At 41.1% G+C, this 21,725-nt stretch overlaps 1 protein-coding gene across 7 annotated transcripts in view; it reads left to right on the top strand.

Moving 5' to 3' along the window:
- Positions 1 to 21,725, top strand: part of PLA2G4A (phospholipase A2 group IVA) — a 118,815-nt gene that overhangs the window by 56,442 nt on the left and 40,648 nt on the right. For 6 of the 7 annotated variants that reach the window (XM_005015357.6, XM_005015355.6, XM_072042192.1 and 3 more), the window contains 3 exons: positions 2,839 to 2,920; positions 16,525 to 16,673; positions 19,433 to 19,546. In XM_005015357.6, coding sequence (XP_005015414.1) covers positions 2,839 to 2,920; positions 16,525 to 16,673; positions 19,433 to 19,546 — 345 coding nt within the window. The remainder of the gene's footprint in view (positions 1 to 2,838; positions 2,921 to 16,524; positions 16,674 to 19,432; positions 19,547 to 21,725) is intronic. The other variant, XM_072042193.1, reaches the window with a different exon arrangement.

Genomic DNA, 21,725 nt, shown 5'->3' with positions numbered 1-21,725 from the left:
TCCTCGAGCTTCACATAGCAGCTGAGAACAAAATCCAGCACGCCCTTGTTCTATACTCGTAACTTAATTATAACTTCAGCCTCCTCTTTGTTGCTAAATATTCAGTGATCTCTGATTTGTGGTCTCAAGCAAGGACAGGAGCTTTCCTAACAGCTAAGAATAAGGGGAAGGGTGTTGTCTTTGTACTTTGGGCTGTTTCTTTTTAATTATAAGGTTGTATGTGACAAAGCAGTGATATAACAACATCAGTCTGGGTGAACAAATGCTGGGGCCAGCACTGCATTGTGAAACCAGCACTTCAGCGATCTGACATGGATGAATGTGGCACACGCTGATAAAACAGCTTTGAGCACACTCAAAAAGCAAGCTAGAAACAAGGGATGGAGAGAAAACCTGTTTTCTGGAGATTGACACCTTATAAAAATTCTTGAAACCATGTAATTTCAGAGCTGGGGTAGTTTTATGTAGCTGTGTGAGAAGTCCTGACCTCCTTCCTGTTCTTCCATCCACTCGTGGAAACTGCAGTGCAAAAGATAGATATCATGAAATTATTGGGATGTCTTCCTGTCAGGACATGGCAGGCTGTTAAATAGGTGATTTAAATTAAGTAGGCGATAGATGTGAAGTCACACATCTAACACCTTCCTGCTCAGTTTGATACTTCTGAGCAGGTTAACAGTCCTGGCTGGGAGACTTGGCCAGAGGCTGGATCCCATTTTTGCTGCAGTTGGCGAGCCGCTTGCTGCGAAATGACAGCTTCAGTATACCGCTTGTAAGCTAATAGTTTGCATTGCCACAGTTTTCCCACTGCTTGCTTACTTGTTCTCTGAACCAGACAACTCCTACAGCTTTACAGAGGAAAAATTACAGAGTTGGTATTTCCTGCTGGGCAGACTGTCATGAAACGAGCCTCCAGACATCCCCCTACCTGCGGGTGACTACAGCTTGAATGAAGATGCAGCAAGTCATTGTCTGGGTCAGCCAGTGTCTGCAGTGAAGTCATACCCTTAGCACCACTGGGGGCATTTTCCCTAGGTATTTGCCACTGTGATGTGACTGTGCCTTTGCAAACTTCTAGACTGCAGAGTTGGGGAGGAGTTTGTGTTTCTGCTGTTGTTTTTTCAATGAGCCTTGACTCAGCTCTTACTTAAGAATTCACAAACCACTTTTGGTATCTATAGATGATGATTGATTTTTTATTTTTTATTTTTGAGCAGATAATATGTAACTTACAAGAGATTGTTGTTTCTTATCTTATTTGTATTGAAGCGGGATCCAGTCTGGTTGTGGTGCAAGAATATCATGTATGTGAAATAGTGGGGCTTGTCTGAAACAACCAGTTCTGCAATAACTGTGAGAACCTCTTGAAGGCCCTTATAAGTCTAGCAGTTGAAGCAAGCTGTAGCTTAAATGGAAGTACAAGCCGCTGTTAAAGCTAAACCATGAATAATGAATTGTAGTGTGTTTTTTTTTTGGCTTGTCTGTTTGTTCCTTTAAAAAAGGTGTTTTGAAACAAAACACACACACACAAAAAGCACCGGGTGCAGCCTGAATAAGCATGTCCCACTCTAAAGGTGCTGTCTGTTATTTTAAGTAAACTTCAAGGAATTTCCTGATTCTGGTAGTTCCCTTTCTCTTCTGATTGGGATACACTGCAAGATCTTCAGTATGTGGTTAGCTGTCCTAATGATTCTAATGGGCGAATAAGAAAAAACAGCAAGAATGTCAAGGCAGAGACCTGTGACATAGGTGTGTGTATGAGCTGTAGGTGACTGCCTGAGCTCCTCTGGGAGCTGGAGAACAGCTCGGACATTGTGCCTAGTGCAGGAGCAGAGCTCAGGGGCAAGGGGGTGCCCCAATTTCCATCCCAGGAGGGCTCATGGGCTGGTGCGGGGGATGAACCAGTGTCCAGGCAGTGTGGACAGCCAAAGGAGCTATGGTCAGGCTGGGCGTTAAGGTTGCAGCATAGGTATGAGCACACGGAGACAGTTGTGTGGGACTTGTGCCTGGTTGTAATACCGAGTGCTTACAGCTTACCCATGCTCATCTTCCTTGTGGAAGGCTGATGGTGTCTGTACACAGTGATGCTACTCCTGATGGCATTCAGTAGTTTGGTCAAACTTGTGACTATGTAAGCAAAATAGATGTGAGCTACTGGCCTCTTTCCATTGAGGTTTTTACTTTAATTTCTTAATCTCACTGCTTCCATTCAGGACATATATTCTGGCTACTTTTAAAAGGCAGTTCTTGTAAAAAACTCCAAAAACAGTGTGAAATTTGCTTGTGGATGTTTCAACACCTTGCTTTTTGCCCTCACTCCATTGTCTTAGGGAGACTTACACTTTGAATAATGATGTGTACTAAAAAGTATACTCTGTGCTTTACTAATTTTATCCTTTCCATGTGCAGTATGCATATATCTGTTCCAGAACATGTACTCAGAAGTAATTGCACCTGTTCTTTTTACTGGGGAAAGGTAATTACAAAGATGAGCACATGGTAAAATAGCCCCCTTTTTATTTTATTTTTCTTACCATACCAAGTTGTCCTTGACTGACTAAATGCCTTAAAGCAGGTTCTGTAGAGAGGAGGAGAGTTATTTATTGAGATTAGTAGGTGTGGCTGCAGGAAAATCAAGCAACCCTAGTGTAAGGCTTGACCTTTCAGTAAAGCTGCAGGGTGCAGTTCAGCTTTAAGATGCTTTATCCAGTAGGCATTTCATTTGCACTTTGGCTTGGGGATTTCTCTCTCAGTTCTTGGATGAAATGACACCTGTTTTAATAGAATAGCTGCTTTTTGATTCTGGAACTTAATCACCTCTAACTCTCTGACTTCCAGGTGGAACACCAGTATTCTCATATATTCACTGTGACAGTAAGGAAAGCCACAAATGTCACAAAAGGAGCCATTGGTGACATGCGTGAGTATTTCTCTTTCTGTTTTGCCTCTTTTTCTAGGAGACTGTTTCTGTAGGCACGGGAAGGGGACACAACAAGATTGTCATGCATTAAAAGATTGTTTGTGTAGTGTTTTTTTTTCTCGTCCTGCTTGTTAAAGCTGGAGTGGTGTAACCATTTCAGTGCTTGTTCACTTCAACTCAGAAAGCTGATTTGCCACTCCTTCTTTCCATCGATCCAGAACAGATGAGTGAGTTGTAAACAATTTGCCTACAAGCAGACGCCACCTACGTTTAGTTTTTTGGCGTAGTCGGAAGTGCTGTTCTGAGTATAGTGAAACTGGCAACTGCTGTATATTCAAAAGGCTGTGGTTTGGTGGTGCGAACACTTGGAAAGAAAGAAGCCCAGAGCTCTGCTGAGTCAGTACAACTAAGCGTGGGGGGGAATAAGCAGATCTCATGATGGGGAGCTATATAAGATTCCAGCACTTCTTCCCTTTTCAGTTGCTCTTCTGAGTCTCCAGACTTAGCAGCTGAACAGGAAACAACTAGGAAGAGAGACCCATGAAAACTCTCATCTGTTCTTAAGGAGGGAAGAGAGAGAGAATAATATATTGGCTCAGTCTATAAAAAGAATACTCTTGCTTCCTTCCTGATGAGTGTTTTGCTGTCAGGTCATGTCTCACTTTCCCTGGCACTTGATCCATAGCATTACATAGCCTGAGACTGCAGGCTGAGTGGTACCTTGCTCCTGCTCTTTGATCAAGCTGGTTTGAGATGCAGATTTCCCTCCCAGCACATTCCTGGGGTTTTGAACTTTTTTCAGGTCAAACTACAGCAGCTGCTCTAACGCATGGTCTTTGCTTCAACAGGTGAATGTTTCTTTTATGTTTAGTATCCAGCATTGATATCAAACAAGGTGGGTGGCTGGGGAGAAATAGCAGGGAGTGTTGGCTGGGGAAGAAATGGAAATCCATTTAGCATCTACCGTGGGGTGAAGAGAAGAGCACAAGCAGAAGGTGCTGTGGGACATTGTTGTGGCAGCTTCTGAAAGGGTGTTCATGTAAGAAAACATGGGAGAAGTGGTCTGGCCTAGGGACCCCACAGGTTTGTGTGAAGGAGAAGACAAGCAAAATGGGAGGACACAGGATCCTGGCATGAGATAGAGTGTGGGGAGCATGCGAAGGGAAGAAGGGGGGTTGAATTATTATATTAAATGGACTATGGAATGCGTTAAAAAGAAAGCCAGAAGACCATCCGGGCAGGTATGGTCCTATAGCATAAATTCCAAATATTATGCATCAAGAACACTGAATTTTCTTCCAGTAAAAAAAGAAAATGTTTTGTAAAACTGACTGAATCATCGAAACTGAATAGTTACTCAGGAAGCACTCTGATAAAACCTGGCAGAACTGTGCTTAAGGGCTACTGAAACCTGCTTGGCTTCCTGTCTGAGGCAGCTACTAGTGCTCTGTAGCCCGAGGCACCTCGGGCATCTCACAGTGAGCTTCCAAATTCCCAGGGCTTGTTCTTGCAGTCCTGGCAAATCACTGAAGTGTGTGTGTGTGGGGCGACGAACAACAGAAAAACCCAACTCAGATGACTTTTCATTTTTCCAAAACAGAAACAGAAGCAATGTTTTTATTTCCTGTGTACATACACATCTCTGTGTATTGGAGCTTGGAAGCTATTTGATCAAATCAGTAATCTTGTTAATACTGAAGAAAGATGCGTGAAGCTGTGAGCAGCACAGGGCCTTTACTGGTCGTGCCAGCCAGTATTTTTTTCATTTGATTTGTCAAAACTGCAACATGTTAAAGGAATTTCTGAAATCTTACTCTTGGTTTCTGTTCTCAAGCACAGGACTTGCTAACAGGGGGAGTGGCTGTGATACATAACATCACATTCCCTGGTCAGGGTGGAGTCCTGATTGTTGCTGTCCTGTGTGAGAGGCACTACCAAGTTCTTGACTCTTCTGGTGGGTTTCTCTCAGCCTCTTCTGCTAGGGTTGCTCCACTTTCTATAGACAGTGAACAGCTCTGTGGGCAAGAGAAGTAACGTTTCAGCGTGGTGGTGATGGAGGCCCTGGGAACGTGAGAGATTAATGGTTTGTTTTTTTCCAGGCCACAAGTGAATGCCTCAGGTGTTAAAAAGTCTACTAGAAAATTTTTAATTAATTTACATTTATTTATGTATTTTTTTGCCCAGTGTATGAACAGGAACTCTTCTCTTTGGAAAATCCTTCTTAGGTGCAGGAAAGTTTTATATCTCTACAGGATGTCAAATGCTGCCTTCTGAGGAGATTCTTGTTCTCTGGCTTATGGGGCAAGGGTGGCCAACAATTCTGATCACTTTGTATTTTGAAGTACTGCTGTGCTTTGCAGCCACGTTTTATAGCTTTGCTATTTTTTTCTGAGACTGATAGCTTTCAGGAATAGCTTTGAAGAGTTAAAGTAGACCCAAGTTATTAAATATATGGAAGTGCTTATAATTTTGCTGTATTTCTAGTGTAAGGATCTGCAGTCAACCTCTGTTCAAGGGATCTTGGGTCTGGTGTACATGGTGCTCTGACTTGGCTGGGCATGGAGGCCCAGCCACTGTGGCAGTTATCCACACCTCTTTCTCCCCAAGCCTAGCTTGTGGAATTCCAAGCAAATTTTTAAAGATGTTCTACACTCTTTGTTAATGAAGAGCGTACCTGGTTGTATCAGCCTTAAAACTTAGTCATAGGCAAACATGCTGCCACTTCCACAGGCTATGAATTTCCTTGTGTGAACAGTTCATGTACAGCACTGCTGATTCAAAAAGTTTTCTTCATTTCCTGGCCAATCTGGGTGACTGGAACAACAGAGAAAATTGGAGCTAGGATAGCTGCCAGATGTTTTTCCAGCTTCTATTTTTATTTTTTTGGCTGAGGTTTCCTATTGTCTCGGTGAGCTTTAAAATCTTTATTAGAGTGATGTGATGGAGATTAGCAATCAAATCTGAATCTGTGTCATACCAGTCTCTGAGTTACCAAGCTGTGGTAGCTTGGATTTGATTTCTCAGTGTTAAAGAACATCAAAATACTAAGAAAAGAATACTTGCATCACAATTTTTTCCATGCAAATAATTTTCATTTATCTTAGATTTTGATCAGTTATTCGAAAGATCAGAATCCAAAACTACAGCATGCTGGAAGAGAAATGCTTGAAAACAGTGATGGTTCTTACACTAGGACCCTGGTTCCAAAACTTGCTAATGTGGAGATGGATCTTCTGTAGGATCTAGATGGGTCTTCTAGAGGTAGCTCTTGGCTTGGCTAGCTCATGCTGCAGCAAGGAGCAATATATGTCTCCTGCAAGTCAAGATGTTCTTCCAGTGTGGTTGGTGTTCTTCCAGACTGCCTTCCGCTTCTCCAAAGGAGCTACGGAGCTGTGGCATTTTGCAAGACAAATGGGTATCTGTCCCCGCCTGCTGCACCTGCCTGGCCCTGGCACGAGAATCTAGTTGAGCAGTATGGATGGGAAGAGGAGGTGATGTCTGTGGTTTCATTTGCTGTTTGTTTCCTCCAAGTCAATAGGTTGGGGGAACTTACCCATGGGGTTGTGTTTACTTAGAGCCATAGGTCTTGGTGTTGAAGCTGGTTCATTTAAAGCCAGAGTCACATACAAGAGTAAAGTTCAGGCACACATATGCAGTGTTTTAAACCAAAAAGTTAGCCAAAAGGGAAGGAATTGGAGATTTGCTTGCTCGTAATAGATCAGGGATGCAACAGTTTCCATTACAACAGCTCATTTAGTACTAATCCAGCTGCTTACTTTATAACTTCTGGCAGGTCTCGCACCCTAACTTAGCTACAATACTTGATTTAACTGTTGACGTGTCATCAGATAATGTTCTTCCTACAAGGCCATGAAGCAGGACCTGAATTTTGCAAGGGAGCTCCAACAGGAAAACAAGCCAAACCCTTCTCCTTTGTCAGCCCAACAACCTGGAAAAAGTAGGTCAGAGTTGGCCAGTTTTCCAAGTCCTACAAGCTGCACATGCAGGTCTTCACGTGGCCAGAAGCCCTAAGATGTGCTGCATACCTAGCAGGGCAAAGAAGTGCTGGAATTAGCTCACTGTGAGGAGATACAGGAGTTTCTGTTTGGACCCATGCTGCATTGATCTGTGTTCGGGTGGCCTGGATGGGCAGCAGAGTCCCAGGATGACCATGCTTTGTGGGCTTCAGCATTCCTTCTCGATCTGACTCTTTCCAACAGCCTTGTGCCATCTCTTCCATCAGTCATGTTTTGTGGAGGTCAGTGCTCTACTGCCAACCATAGGAGCTGTCTGACTCCAGAGCCATGGGTAGGTATCTTCAGAAGACACGGGTGTGCCCATCTTCAAAAAGGAGCACTATGAATAACAGCTGCTCATGAAATGTCTACTGCATATCTCAGCCAAACATCGATGCAACTGTAGGCTTGATTATGGTTTCATGGATACGTGCTGTGGTTTTGCCCTGTTGTAGGCTGCTGCATCCAGAAGTAGTGCTGGGAGGTACAAGCCTTATTGGAAACAGGCTTATGAGTTCCACAGTGAAACTGATGCAAAAAATGCTGCTCTTCCCACTCATAAAAATATCTTTTTGATGAAAAATTCTGTCTCTGAACGCTTGCCATGTAGCTATTGAGGCAGGGACTGGATTTTGTAAAATATTAGTGAAAGCTTGTTTTCATCCTAGAGAAAGGCTTTTCTGGTGCTCTGTTATGCTGCAGTGATAACATCAAAGCAGGCATGCGAGCTTAGACTGAGGACCCATCTTGCCTGATACTCTGGCTGTAGGACCTCCCTCTCCAAGCTGTGGCCATGTGCAGCCCCAGGAGAAGGGAGCTTGATGGTGACTGGAAATGGTTGTGTTTCATGTGCTGTCACATCAGCAGGCAGAACTTTGTGGTGGGGCTCTCTGGATCCCTCCCGGAAGCTGTGGACACTGCTGTTTCTGCAGTTTAAGCCTTTCGCCCCTTTTCTGTAAGGGGTCTCCCTCTTTTCTGTCTGTTTGTGCTCTGTAATAGTTTGATTTCTTCCTGCTTTCTTTTCTTTTCCCTCTCATCCCCTTTCTCAGGGAGGACTTTGAAGTTTTGTTAGGGTTGGGCTAATGCCTGATCCCAAGGGAGAACCAAGACGAACATTGGTCATAGTTGGAAACTGAGCAAAAATAAGAACAGGATAAGTATGTGATGTTTTCTTCATATCCACTCCAAGCAATCATTTGTTCTCAGTAAGGGACTCCCTGAACTGGATGTGAGGGCTCCTAATTACATCAAAAGCAGAGTTTCTCTTGCATAAACTTCACTGGTTTTCCTTACATCCAGGTAAGTCTTCTCATCCACAGCTCCTTTGATCACGAGTTCTGCAGGTTACTATGTACTGTGCAGAAAAATCACTTTTTAAATTTGTGTTAAAACTGGGTTTTGTAAGTGTGACTTGGAGCTTCCCTTGGTTACTGTCTTGCATTTGTTGGATGTTAACTTGCCCACATATCTGTCTGTAGCAAAGGAGGTTCTCACAAATAACAAAAAGTGCTAATCTGTTGAAACACGAGGAATGTCTGCTGACTCAGTGCAAGGTTGTGCCATGCTTAGTAGGGCAGACTAGCTCACATGCACGACCATCCTTTTCCCTTTATGGGCCTGTTGATGTCGGTGTACATATGCTGTTCTGACCAAGTGCACAACCATCTGTTCCTCAGCGCTGCAAATGAAATGCCTGTGATAACCAACCTGAACAGCAGTGTTAGTGCAGAAACACTTCGCAGGTGTCACTTGATTTTAAAACCTCCCATGACTGCTCACAGCAGCAGTAGTGATGGTTCTTCTGGAACGTGGTGTTTAGGTAACCACCCTGAGCCTGTGTTTACCCATGGTTCTGGCTCGTTTGCGCAGCTCCACGTTTGTGGAGGCTTCCTGACAGGCCCAGGGAAGAGCCTCTTCTCCCTGCAAGGCGTTGAGGCCAGGCCTCAGCAGCTTAGTACATCAAGCTCTAGGGCTGCTGGTAGAGGACCAAAACCTCTAAAGCCTCATAATACCAAATACAGATCTAGTATAAACTTGTTCTGTGGATTCAGGGATGTTCAGAAAACGTTGACAGTTTAAATTTACTTTAGCAGACTATGCCAGGCTAGGAGTAATCTATACTCCATCAGCGAACAAAAATCTGGAGTCAGAGTCACATTGTGGGTTTTGAGTAATTTACCAGGAATGTGATGATCTGCCTAAACCTACTCTAGACCAAATTATCGCTGCCTGGATCTGGCATTAACATGGACCTGCAGTCACAGGGGAGCTGGGCAGCGATGCTGCCTCCTCCCGCCTCTCCTGCTGCTGTCTGTATTGACAGAGTGAGATGATTCACAAATTTAACACTGTAAAACCTCTTAGGAGCTAAGCATTTCAACTGAAGAAGGCAAAAAAAAAGCAACCCTTAGATTCTGACAAATTGCCAGAAAAATGCATTTTTCTCTGGATTATTGTAAGCTAATGTTTTAGTTGCTTTTCACTGCTGTCTCTCCACAAAGGGAGCTAGAGAATCCAGAGAAGGGATTTACTTTTTTTTTTTTTTTTTTTTTCCTCTTGGCTTTTTTACAGATTTGATATGAACCTGTTAAAGGGTTCATCTGACTTTTATTTTACTTTGTTTTGTTCAGGGCCTCATCAGCAGAACTGCCAGTGGCATCCCGCCTGCCAGTAAACTAGGTAGTAGTGCACTCCCAGAGTTGGGAGCTCAGTCCTTTCCGTCTTCCAAATTATGCTGGAGATGAAAAGCACTGCAATGCAAGGCACTAATGATCTCTAACAAATGCATTACTCAATGACAGGATTTCTCACAGCAAAGCTGCTGTCTCAGGAGCAGTCTTGCCTCACTTGTAGTCACCTTCTGCTCATGAAATCGAGCCCTGCATTATCACCATTGCCAAATCCCTCTGCAAGATGAGGGACAGAAATCTTGGCAGTCCTTATCATACCTTGAACGTGACAGCAAATAACCTATGGCCTTCAGCTTGTGACTCCTTACAGATAGACTATGGCTGTGTTTGAAAGCTTCCAAAATATCCACTCCAAATTAATGGGAAGCCTGAATGTAAATGTAGCAGTTAAACTGCATCAGTATCTATTGTGAACACTCTTTCAGAATTAAAATAACTGAAGTAAAATTCAGTGATGAGATGGACCACATATGGGTTTAAATAAATTTAGCCAATGTGCTTCACAAGTTATTTGTGTATTTCATTAGTTGCCTATGTATCAAGAGCTACAAAATCAACCAATCTGAAAAACTGAAATAGCTGAAACCTTGTCTTGTCTGATACCTGTGTTACGGACAGAGCTGGAGGCCACTGCCACTGGCTTAGTCCTCTTGGAAAGTGGAAACTGAGAATAAACCAAGAAGATCAGAAGTCAGGCCTTGCTGCTTTTTGAATCCTTCTGTTGGCTGCAGGAGGTGTTAACGTGAAGGTTACCCAAGAGAGCCACGAGGTGCTTGGCTGCCTTGCAGCCTGACACAGCCAGATCTGCTGTGTTGCATTCCCAGGCTCCACCTCTCCAAGTAGGAGAAGAGCTTTTCGGTTTCCAAAATCACACCTCCAGCCTCCATTAAAGACAGTACCTGCTTACGTGTTGCCTGCGAGTTGGCAGGGAAGGTACACTGAGCAGTCCTTGCCCTGAGTGCCTGGTGGCTTGGTCAGACATTTTGCTGCCTCCTTCCATGGCAGTAGCACTGCTGGCTGCTGTGTAGGGCATCTTGTGGCTCTGGCTCCTTTTTCCGTTCCTGCCTGCCTGAGAATGAGGTATGTAATTAATTAATGGTGCCTCTGTTCTCTTGAACATGGGAGCCACCTTGTCTGACCTTGCCTTAGCCTGTCATTTCAGCTACTGTCAGCAAAGCAAGGCGAAGCCAAATCTAATGATACAAATGTTTGCAAATACATTGTTTGAGGGACACTATTTGGGACTTACTGATGTTGGACAGGTATTAATGAACACTGCTTGTAGTTCCCATTTTACTCTCTTTACACATAAAATTCACTATTTGAATGAAAAATTGGGTCATCATTTATAAGCATGCATTGAAACCTATGAAAAGATTTATGTAGCATGTGTCATGCTGGTTTACAGTGATCAATGCTAATACATTTTCAGCCTGTTGAAAATGCCTTCAAGCACCTTGCTTAGGGTTTCTCTCAGGACCCAGCAGGTCTGACAGCTTCCATAAGGCAGTGGATATGTAGCACACATTCCTCCTTGAGTCCCTTCCCCGAGCAGAACTGCTTGTGCCTAGGGCAGAGCTGGCGTTGGACTAGATGATCTTCAGAGGTCCCTTCCAACCTCGGCCATTCTGTGACTCTGTGAGGAGGGCAGTCCAGCAGTTCCCAGTAGGGGCCTCAGCTGAGCAGCACCAAAATTCGTGTTGTTAGTGCTTAAATCAAAACAACAAAGCAGCATGTGGCACGGGGGAGAGTTATCTGTGTGGCTCTCAGTGTCACGAGAGGAAAGAATATCAGGCATTGGGAACATAGATTGAATGGTACACTGATGAGGAAAGGCTCGAGGAGTTTGTGGTCATTCACGTCTAGTTTCATACCTCAAACCTCACTGTTTGTGTTTAAAGGAGAATGAGATACAAGGAAGTTAGAGCTCCCATGTTAATAAAGTTGTACTTCAGTATTGTAATCCAAAAAGCTGATGGAAAGTGGTAAAGGTGGTCTTCTGGGACCTAGTAATAATTTATGAACCGGATAGCACTTACTCTTAGAGGATGTTGGTTAACCAGGAGGCAAAAAACTCCAATAAACCAAACTAACATTCTTCTTTAAGGAAGTTCTGCAGTATGCTTGCTGGAATATTCCTGTAGGTGCATAGGTGTGGTAGCTGGAGATCATGGGTCCAAAAAACCTGGATCCAGATTTACTTTCTGTAACAGTGATGCATATATTAACTGAAATTAATGTTAATTTAGTTTTATTTAATAATCCATTATGGTCGCTGGTATTCACAACATGCTCGTGGGAGAAAAAGACAGATTCTTTTGTGACAAATCAGATTTTACAATACTTCAAGAGCTTTGCATTTCTTTCAAGGCTTGATGGATATTAGATAAAGTTTAATGTATGGTCGAGGTGGGTTTATCCTTGGTGGTTGAGATTTGAACAACCTTAATATTGTTTCTCTGTTATGCTATTGAAATAATTGCAATTGGAATGACTGAAATATGTACAGTTAATTATATTAATATGGGGGCCCGATGACAGTCATCCTACCAAATCAGTAACAAAAGATAAAATGGCTTCCACTCATAGAAAATTTTACAGGTTTCTTTAATAGATTGCTTTGAGCATTACTCATTTTTAATGTGAGAATGATTGATCCTAATTAGTGTCCATTGTGTGTTTCACTTATGATTCACAGTATAATGTAGAGATAGGATTCTATAGGAATTATATATGTAGAGATAGATGAAAAGTCATTAAATTGTTTCTTCCTACCTCTCGGCCATTTGTTAAGCCAGCATGTTTAAAAATAACTTCATGCCGAGCCTACTTTAGATCTTGGATGTCTGTTTTCAACCCCTGGGAATTTGGCAGATGCTGTAAATCTTTCAGAAGGCTTATTATGATCAGTTTGTTAACTTCCTTTATAATTAGTCCAGCTTGAAGCTGATAATTGGAGGACCCTGTGTTAGTCTCATTGAAATCAATGCTGAGGCCAGGGTAGTGTAAAGGTAGGTTTTTAGATACATATATACGTCAGCTCATATTCTTCACGTCTGTGCCATTACATAGGCAGCGCTTAGGCACTGTAGAAGAATGATGTTTTAGTTGCATACACACAATGAGACACCGAAAAGCATCGAAGAGTGCCAGAAAGGGCGGAATATGAAATTACACTCTACAGTCACTGTCTGGCAATAGTGCTTGTGTCCATAGCTCTGTCATTTGCAAACCTTCCACGTACTTTACCTGCATTACAAAATTCAAATGCAGGGCAGATTGCTGGCCCACAAATTATAAAAGAGTCATGCAGAAATCTGTGTGCAAAGCATAGCCCTGCAGAGTTGTGTGGAAGTGCCATTTTCTGCAGAAGTAGCTTGAGGGAGAAGTACGATTGCTTACACGTTGCCTCTCTTGAGAAGTGTGTGGTTGGTCTTTCACATAGGTTGTTTTCTTCCAAGTTTTGCTTTATTTTAATAAAGGAGCAAATCTGTGACAGTGCTGCCCCTACATATAGAATCTTCATTCTCTTGTAGTGATTATACTTCTAAAGCATCAGCTTTTGACTCATAAGCTGTTTCATAAGGATGCTTTCTTTTTCCATCAAAATATAGATAATAGCAGTGATCAAGCTACTTCTCACTGATACTTTCGGATTCATTTTCTGAAAAACATACCTGGGAAATCAACTAGCAAAACCACATACAGGACTAAATAGATCTGTGCAAGAGGATATACACTTCATCTATTTTATCTGCATATGATAAAATGTTTTAAAACACATTAAGTGAATAATTTTGCATGACTTGCCAGGTTGCCAGTAGCTAGTTTTTGAGTGTCATCCCCAACTGATAACAAGGAATAAAATTTTGATTTATATAGCATAGCTTATAGCAGTATCTTAATCAGAGCACACAGTCTTCCAGTATTTTTCCTCTTCAGCTGAAGAAGGAAGTTTGGAAAGAATAGATTTTCATTTTCTTAATTGAAAATAGCACAAAATAAACTTTCAAACATTAAAGGGCAGATGATTAACTCTTCGCCTTGGGTTAAAAAACATAATAAAGGCAGGGAGTGAGGGGGAGGCTTGGCAAGACAGAGTTACCAAGATATTTCTTTTATTTATTTTAGTGACTGATTTTCTAAGTTTAGTTGTTCTGTGCCTTGGGTTTAGTTTCTGTTTCAACACTCACTTGGAGTCTGTCTCATAGGAAGTTAGAAACAGCAGCTGTGTGCCAGCTGTGCTGTGGTTTGGCGTTTCCACATGCTTTGGGATTTGGAAAGCAGGTAGCAAGCCATTTTGCTCTTCGTGTTTAAAAGAAAAATGCGAGTTTTGTAACTTAGATTTGATCCCCTAACCGCATAAAAATTGAACTGAAAGAGCAGCATTGATGTTTTGCTCAGAACACTGCTTAGTGCCAGTATTTTTGTTAAAAAGCAAGTTTTTGGGGGCAAGTTCAGCCTCTTGGCACTGCGAGTCTGTAGTGTTTGTTGCCAAAATACTGCTCGATGCTTGGACTTAGCAGATAAGATCTTGTCATTGCTCATTTTGGTAGGTGTTTTGCTGTTTAGTTTCACAGGGCTTCGATTCCCTGCCTTCTGGAACAGTTTTGTGTAGTTATTCAAGGGAGCTAATGCATTCAGTAGGAGCTGGCAATTAAAAAATAAATTTTAAAAAATCTGTCAGTGGGAAAACAAAAAGATGTGAAAGGCACCTAGGGGTTGATCCCCCCTCTTCATCTGACTTGAGGTAAGAGGCAAGTTAAGATCAATTCTTAGGAGCTAATGAAGATTGCCATTTAAAGGCTTTTCTCACTGTTCCCCAACTTTCAGTAGCTGAGCGTTAGTTAACAGGTAGTGGTGTGCCCTGCCAAGTGGTGGCAATTAGCTGAGATCCACAGGTATGGAGCACAGTGTAAAACTCCCTCAGAGTCTGTTTACATACAGATTTTTAGTTTCTTGAGTCTCCATTTTTGAACAGGTTTGCTTACTGTCCTTGAAGAACATCTAATTCACAGCATGACACTCAGATGTTACTCTGACTCTGCCACACTATTTGACCTACTTTTTGTGGAGGTTCAATGCTTCTCTTGGGTGGTGGCACCAGAAAGCATGTTGGGTCCAGCTGATGTTCCCCACTGGAAGTTTCGATTCCATTCTTCCCTGTTACACAAACAAAACCTCCTGAGTGTTTGCAAAAAGCATTCTTTCAGTTTTGTGTTTTCTGAAATGAGATTGATACCCATTTGAAAGTATTGAGCTGTTTTTGTTTTGCTCTTTTCTTTCTCCTAGCTGAAGGACCTGGTGGTTCTGGGCTTCAGCACTCACTGATAATATTTTATTGAAATTCTGGAGTTGCTAAACACATTTGGCTTTGTTGAAAGAAGTCTTCAGACTTCAAGTATGCACAAGGAGGGATGTTCAGACCTGTTTCACCTTGAGATGGGTTTCAATCACTTTCACAAAGACATATTTAAAAGAAAAGGATTCTTATTTGTAGTGATTATTGCATTTTCTTGAAAGTGTTTCCCAAGAGTCAAGGGCAACCTTTGCAGAGAGGATACTGAAAAGATAATAGAATCATAGAATTGCTTAGGTTGGAAGAGACCATTAAGTTCATCAAGTGCAACTATTGATGTACATGTATATGTTTTGCCATGTTACAGTAAATGGCTTTTAATGACCACAAAAATCTTGGAGATAACTTTCCATGCTCTCCTGTGCAGCAGTGTTGTAGAGTCTGGAAAGGTCTTCATCAGACTGGCTCTTGGATTTGTAGGATAAGAAACTGTTGAAAAATCTACTTTCTATAAATACTTGATTGACAATGGTGAAATGGAGAAAAAAAAGAAATTCCTTACTGTTACTGGATATGTGTTTGAAGTGAAATAAACTAATATGGACTTAGAAAAAATAAGTCAGAGAAATGTTGGTGCAGTTTCAAACACAGCCTATTTTATACTTTGGACCTTGCATTCAAAACTGATAGCATGAAGTTCCTATTTACACAGTGCTCTGTCTTTTAGAAGTATAACTGAAATGTGAAAACACGATATAATCTCTTCTGGAAATACAATGCAGTGCTATACAAGGATTGCAACAACTGGAATTTCTCATTTAGGAATGAACTGTCATTCATAATAGAGATGTTGACACTGGTGATGGTTAAATCTCAGACAGAAAAGAATCTAATTTGATGGAAAAATCTCATTTGACAGAAGAAAATTACTAGCTTTAACTGTTTGGATTTGTCAGGCTGCCAACAATGCGTGCTTTGCTTTCAGGAAGAAATAGCCATCACTGAACATGTCAGGTGAATTTTTTCAAGGTATATTTTTTCTCCTACTAGTAATTCTGATTAGGTACTGTTGGTGTGTGGTACTCTATTTTCAATCAGTGTTCTGCACAGTTATTTTTCAAATACAGCATGTTTGTAAAGTGCTGGTACTGTGGTGACCTCCACAAAACTGCAGGTGTAAGAGGCTCCAAAACCGTACTCCCAGTTGCTTGCTTTCATTTTTAATTAAAGACTGTTTTTGTGGAATACTTATTGGTATGATAGAAGCCAAAGTAATTAAAGGCTAGAAAGAGAGGAAAGGATAAGAGCTTTTAAAAATAATTACCACTGCTTCATAGAGGTATACATGTTTCCAATAAAATTGAATTTATCTCGGTGTCCTGTTTGTTCAAGGTGCTCCCCTCTCTTAAACGCATAATTCCTGTTTCTTTTGGCATATTGGTAATGCCACTGTATCACTTACGTCATTATATTCGTAGATTTATATAGTTCCATTTAAATATATTCCTGTCATAGACCAAGAGATGATCTGTGGTTTAACATAACTGTTACAACCCAAACTTCAATTTTATTTAATGTTTGCATTGTTTTGCTGTGTAGTTGACACTCCAGACCCCTATGTGGAGCTCTTCATCCCCTCTGCCCCTGACTGCAGGAAGAGAACTAAACATTTCAATAATGACATCAATCCCGTGTGGAACGAGACTTTTGAGTTCATTCTGGATCCCAACCAAGAGAATGTTCTTGAGGTAAATCAAGTGACTGATCTGCATCTGTGAAAATGGAACTCGAACAGTGTCTGGATGGTTAAAATAACAGTACCTTCTGTGTGTATGGCATCTGTTGTGTGAAGATTTCGGGGTTTGTTTTTTAATATTACAGGCTAGATTTTGTGTTTAGGCATGGTGCTCAGCAGGAAGTACTGTATGAATTCTTTTATTCAGGGAATAGTCTTGAGAGTCATTGTAAGATAGTTCTCTGAGTCATCCTTCAGAGTGTTCCTGAGGGCTAGTGTTCCTTGCATCAGCCATAAATTATTTTGTCTCTGCTTCCTTCACTGATTCAACTATTACGGACTGTGAATAGTTGGGGGTAAAGTCAAGTCTCTGCTCTTTCCCTGCTTCTCCCTTAGAAAGCAGAATCATGGTTCTGCTTTCTCCTTGTGCCCATCCAGTGGTGTTTTGGGAACTCTTACACCATGTGCAGGCTTGTTCACCAAGCCACCATCTAATATCAATATGTTAAGCCTTTCAGGGTTGTGTACAATAAATTAGTGGTAAGTATAATTATTTTATCAGTGCGCATGGTAAGCATGTAAGTTTTACAGTGCTGTTAGCTTGGTTCTTCACAGGGTATGGCCCTAACATGCACAGTCCTCTGACCCAAGCTTACAGGTTTTCCATCTAAATTAGTTGGATAGACAGGACAGAAGTCAGAGCCTGTGAAGCTAATAACTATAATCTCTTGAGACTAAACTGTTCAAGATCCTAAAACTGATTTGTGTCTGCAGTAGTGCTCCCTGTCTTCCTTGGGTGAGGATCAGGATTTACTGTTTGGGCAGGAAGAATTGCATGCTCATCACACTGGAGCATGAAGAATAATTATGCACATGTAACAACACTAGTTTTGCAGAAAGGAGATTATGCAAAATAGCTTCCAGTTTATCAGGTGCAAGGGTCACCTGAGTTGATTTGATCTATGTTTTGGTCATAGACATGCAACCTGGCTAAGTGAAACTTGAGAAAAGGTTGAAATCTCTCACATAGTTACTGCTTTCTTATAATAACACAGGCAAACAGTTATCAGGACTTCTGCATTTTCTAGCATTGATTTATGCAGTCATTAGAAAGTATAGGATTTTATGAGCTGGCAGGTGGTTGATTTCCAGCATAGTGTGGCTGTAGTTTACTGCTAGGATTATGCAAGTCCCTATTTCCTGTAGCAGAACACAGTAAACTTCATTACAGTTAGAATTTGGAAATGTATCTTTATTGTACCTAAAGAATGGTTTCTGAGACACATGCTAAAAAAATCATGAAAATTGCCTGCAAAGCTTCAGTGATACCATGTAATAATGGTTAATTTTGGACCTGTTTGATATATATCTGCATACATACATATATGCTGTTCATGGTAAATGTTCTCTTCACCATGAGAAATATATTTTCTAGGTTAAAGCCAGTATTTGTGTTCTGTCAGTGTTGTACACGCTTACAGTTCCTAGCAGAGCCTTTGGGGTCCTGTGGGGGGTACAGTGTCAGAATTCAAATCTGTGAAACTACCTACCCTATCTTTTGAGTGTAGACTTCGCGATCCTCTCTATTTCTTGGATTATTTTAATCTAAATCTTTAGCTATGTCCCAAGTGCAGTTTTTACTCTGTGTAGTGTAAGAAACTCTCCAAAATCCTCTTAAGAAGTTCTTGCTATTGCTATTTGTTTTATGTCCACTCTCAGAGATTACAGCAAAGGGCATAAAGTTCTGTGAGAAAACAGAGAAATGTAGATGCCATTAAAATGAGTTCTATACTAAAACACAGTTCCTCATTTCAATGGGTTGATTGTGGCATAGGATGAAAAAGATTCTTCTTAGCCAAGAAGACATCGAACCCAGATATAACAACTAGTCATTCAAGTGGTTGTGTCTTGATTCCATTTATTTTATGCAAAAGAAACATTCTAAGCTGAAAACACGATATTTTAGAAGAAACTATTTCACAAAGCAGAAAAAACTCATAAACCAAACGAGTTTGGAGAACTCATTTACTAGAAACCATGGAAATGGTAATTTGAAATTTCTGAACATCTTGAGAACTTGAAAGGCTACCACTGAGATAAAAGACTGCCAGATGTAGACCAATGTGGGTTAGAGCAAATGCATTGAACAACATTCTGCTGTGTCTGCATGAGTGTTTGTATAGTACCACATTTTGAAAAGGCATGTGCTTTGACATGGAGGATGAGAAGAGACTTGAAGGTCTGGTTGGATACAGAGAAAAGCTTTGTGTAATTTGGAATGCTGTGTATTTTGCCAAATCATTGCTGTGAAATTCTTGGTCTGTGGATAGAAGGTTAGGACATATGGATTCCATCTTTGTTGAAAAGCTGCTGTATGTTTTTTGGCATATTGCATTTAAAATACTTAAAGTTTCTCTATGGAGAAGTTTTGCTAACTGGAAATTTGAAATAATTATGTATGTACTATATATAATTTGAAGTAATTACATCTGCTTAGTCAGGTGGTGATTTTTACTGACAGAAAGGTGCTCACATGAAAAATGCTTTGTAAATGATGCTGTCCTACTCTTGCCATTGAATGCCTTGAAAATGCCACCTACGCTATGTGTTAACTTATCCTGTTTTAAAATGATATCACTGGGTGTTGACTGGGTTGGGTTAGTCATATTCATTTCCCTGTCCCTTTTATAAATTTTAATTTTAGGCATAGACCGTATGGAATTAGTAAGAGATTTATCAGTGTAGAATTGAATGTCCTTGTATCTTTTCTAGGTTACTTTGATGGATGCCAACTATGTGATGGATGAGACTCTTGGCACATCCACATTTCCTATATCCTCTCTGAAACTGGGAGAGAAGAAGGAGGTCCAGTTAACTTTCAACAATGTGAGTGGCAACATTTGAAGCTTTACCTGTGTTGATGCAGCTTCAAATGTGATGGGAAGTTTTTAAACCTGAACTGAGACCACCTAAACTGCTGTGTAGATCTGGATAGTTTCAGTCCAGTATCAGGTGTCTGAATTTTAACTGTGCTGTCGTGGTTAGACAGAGCTTCTTCACAAATCACGGGAAACTTGCTGCTTATAAAGAAAATGTTTCCTAAGGAATCTCACTGAGTCTGATATTACTCAGAGTTTTCCCTTAGTCACTTTGTTGAAGCATAAGAAAAACATTCAGCCTGCTCATGATACTGGTTGGAAGTACACGTTCCTAGATAAAAGGAAATCCAAGACTATTTCCAATTGCATCAGTATGCCTCGTTAGTATTTATGGCCATACTTTCTCAATATAGAACCAAATTTTGAATTCAATAAAAGATTAGAATATATCACAGATGGGGTGATGGCAGCAGCATGCCAGTCAGGAAATAGCTAAATTAACTAAATGTGGAGGCTGGGGAGGGGTATCTCAGGCAAGGATGGTTCTCTGCAGGCCCTGTTCATTCAGTGCTGGCCATGGTTAAACACAAGGCTGGCCCACTGGCACTATTTATCTCCTTACGCTCTTACTGAGAGGAGAATTAAGAAAATCGGCAGCACTGAATGCTTTCGTTTCTGAGAGGATCCTCTTTAAAAGCCTAGTTTCAAACTTTTGCTCTCTAGAAAAGTTTCTGCACCACTTAGTTCAAATGAGGTTAATGGTCTTTGTTAGTGAGAGAGGTTACATGGGTTTTGCTGTTCAGTATATTATCTCTACTACATATGCCTGTGGCTTCCAGAAAGCTAACAGGAATTAATTTATTAGCATACATTGCACTTATAATAAATGGCTGGTTGTAACACAGCCCTAGTTAGCATATAATAATGCATTAGTATGAATGCTGCTTAAAAAAAAAAAAAAAAAAAAAAAACAGCAAACAAACCCCAATTGGATTATTCTCTTTAAACTCGTATACAAAACAAATGGTGTCAATTTAACAAGGATTGCCTGTCTGCACGGAAACTCCTGGAAGTAGTTGTTAAGTCCATGTGTAACTGAATTTGTTCTGCATGTATTGAAATATCATGACCTATTAGAGTAACATATTGGAGGCCATTCTGAATGTAATTCAGCAGCTGTAATTATATTCCTCACATCTGCTCATCTTTATATATACCATACAATACATATAAATACCATATACATTTCTCTTTGGGGTTGTGGTTTATTATATGAGCAGAGGTCATGATTTGTGATTGCTCTGCTGTTTTGTATCACTGTGATACAACTTTAAAAGTATGTTTAGTTACAGCAAATAACTGCTTGAAGCCCATTTACTGGAAAAGGAGAGTTTTGTGCATAAAATATAGCATTTAACTAGGAAATGCCTTAGGAAATTTATAGGCAAATGGTAAAGGAACATCAAGTCAGGCTGAGCCCAGTGTAGACTATTTGCATGCACAACATGTACTCCAGAGATTTCCATGGCAGTCTGTATAAGGGAAAAAAAAAAAAGACATACACTTTCTGTATTGGAACATTTCACTGGAAGGGCTTATTTAATAATGTGCGCATACATTTTTTCAATGATTGGATCACTGCATGTTTTCTGAAGTGCTTTCTAAATTAGTAATATCAGGTGCTGGAATAATGTAATTGCTAATCTGCCTTTGAAGTGTTTCCGTAAATGACTCTTTGCTCTGTTTCTTCATGTTCACCCTTTATTTCTTTGCCTTTTCTTCCTCCCCCCCACACCTTGTTAATGAGCCACCTCATTACAGCACCCGCTGTGGAAGGCTCCAGGTGAGCACCAGGTTTTACCTGGGCAGGTATGCAGGAGGGGGGAGGCCACGGGGAGCTTTGCAATTTCCTCTCAGTAGCTACTCTGTACAAGGGTGAAGCAAATGTGCAGAGCAAGGAGCTGGCCCAGTTCTAACCCTGTTCCTGGTGAGCACACAACAGAGAGGAGGAGAGTGATTCCTTCATAGCTTGAGGTGGAGCAAAAGAATATGCCGTGTGAGTGTTACACACCTCCAAGGCTGGACCGATGTGTCAGTGGCCATTCCCTGTGAGAGAGCTGGGGACATGAAGATGCTTGCCTATTCTTAGTTCCAGCAGCCCTGTACTTTTGGGTTTTACCTAACAA

The sequence above is a fragment of the Anas platyrhynchos genome, chromosome 8 (assembly GCF_047663525.1).
Source record: "Anas platyrhynchos isolate ZD024472 breed Pekin duck chromosome 8, IASCAAS_PekinDuck_T2T, whole genome shotgun sequence".
In the NCBI taxonomy this organism is placed as follows: Eukaryota; Metazoa; Chordata; class Aves; order Anseriformes; family Anatidae; genus Anas; species Anas platyrhynchos.
Note: the sequence above shows the minus strand (reverse complement) of the source record. Positions and strands in the feature narration are given on the sequence as shown.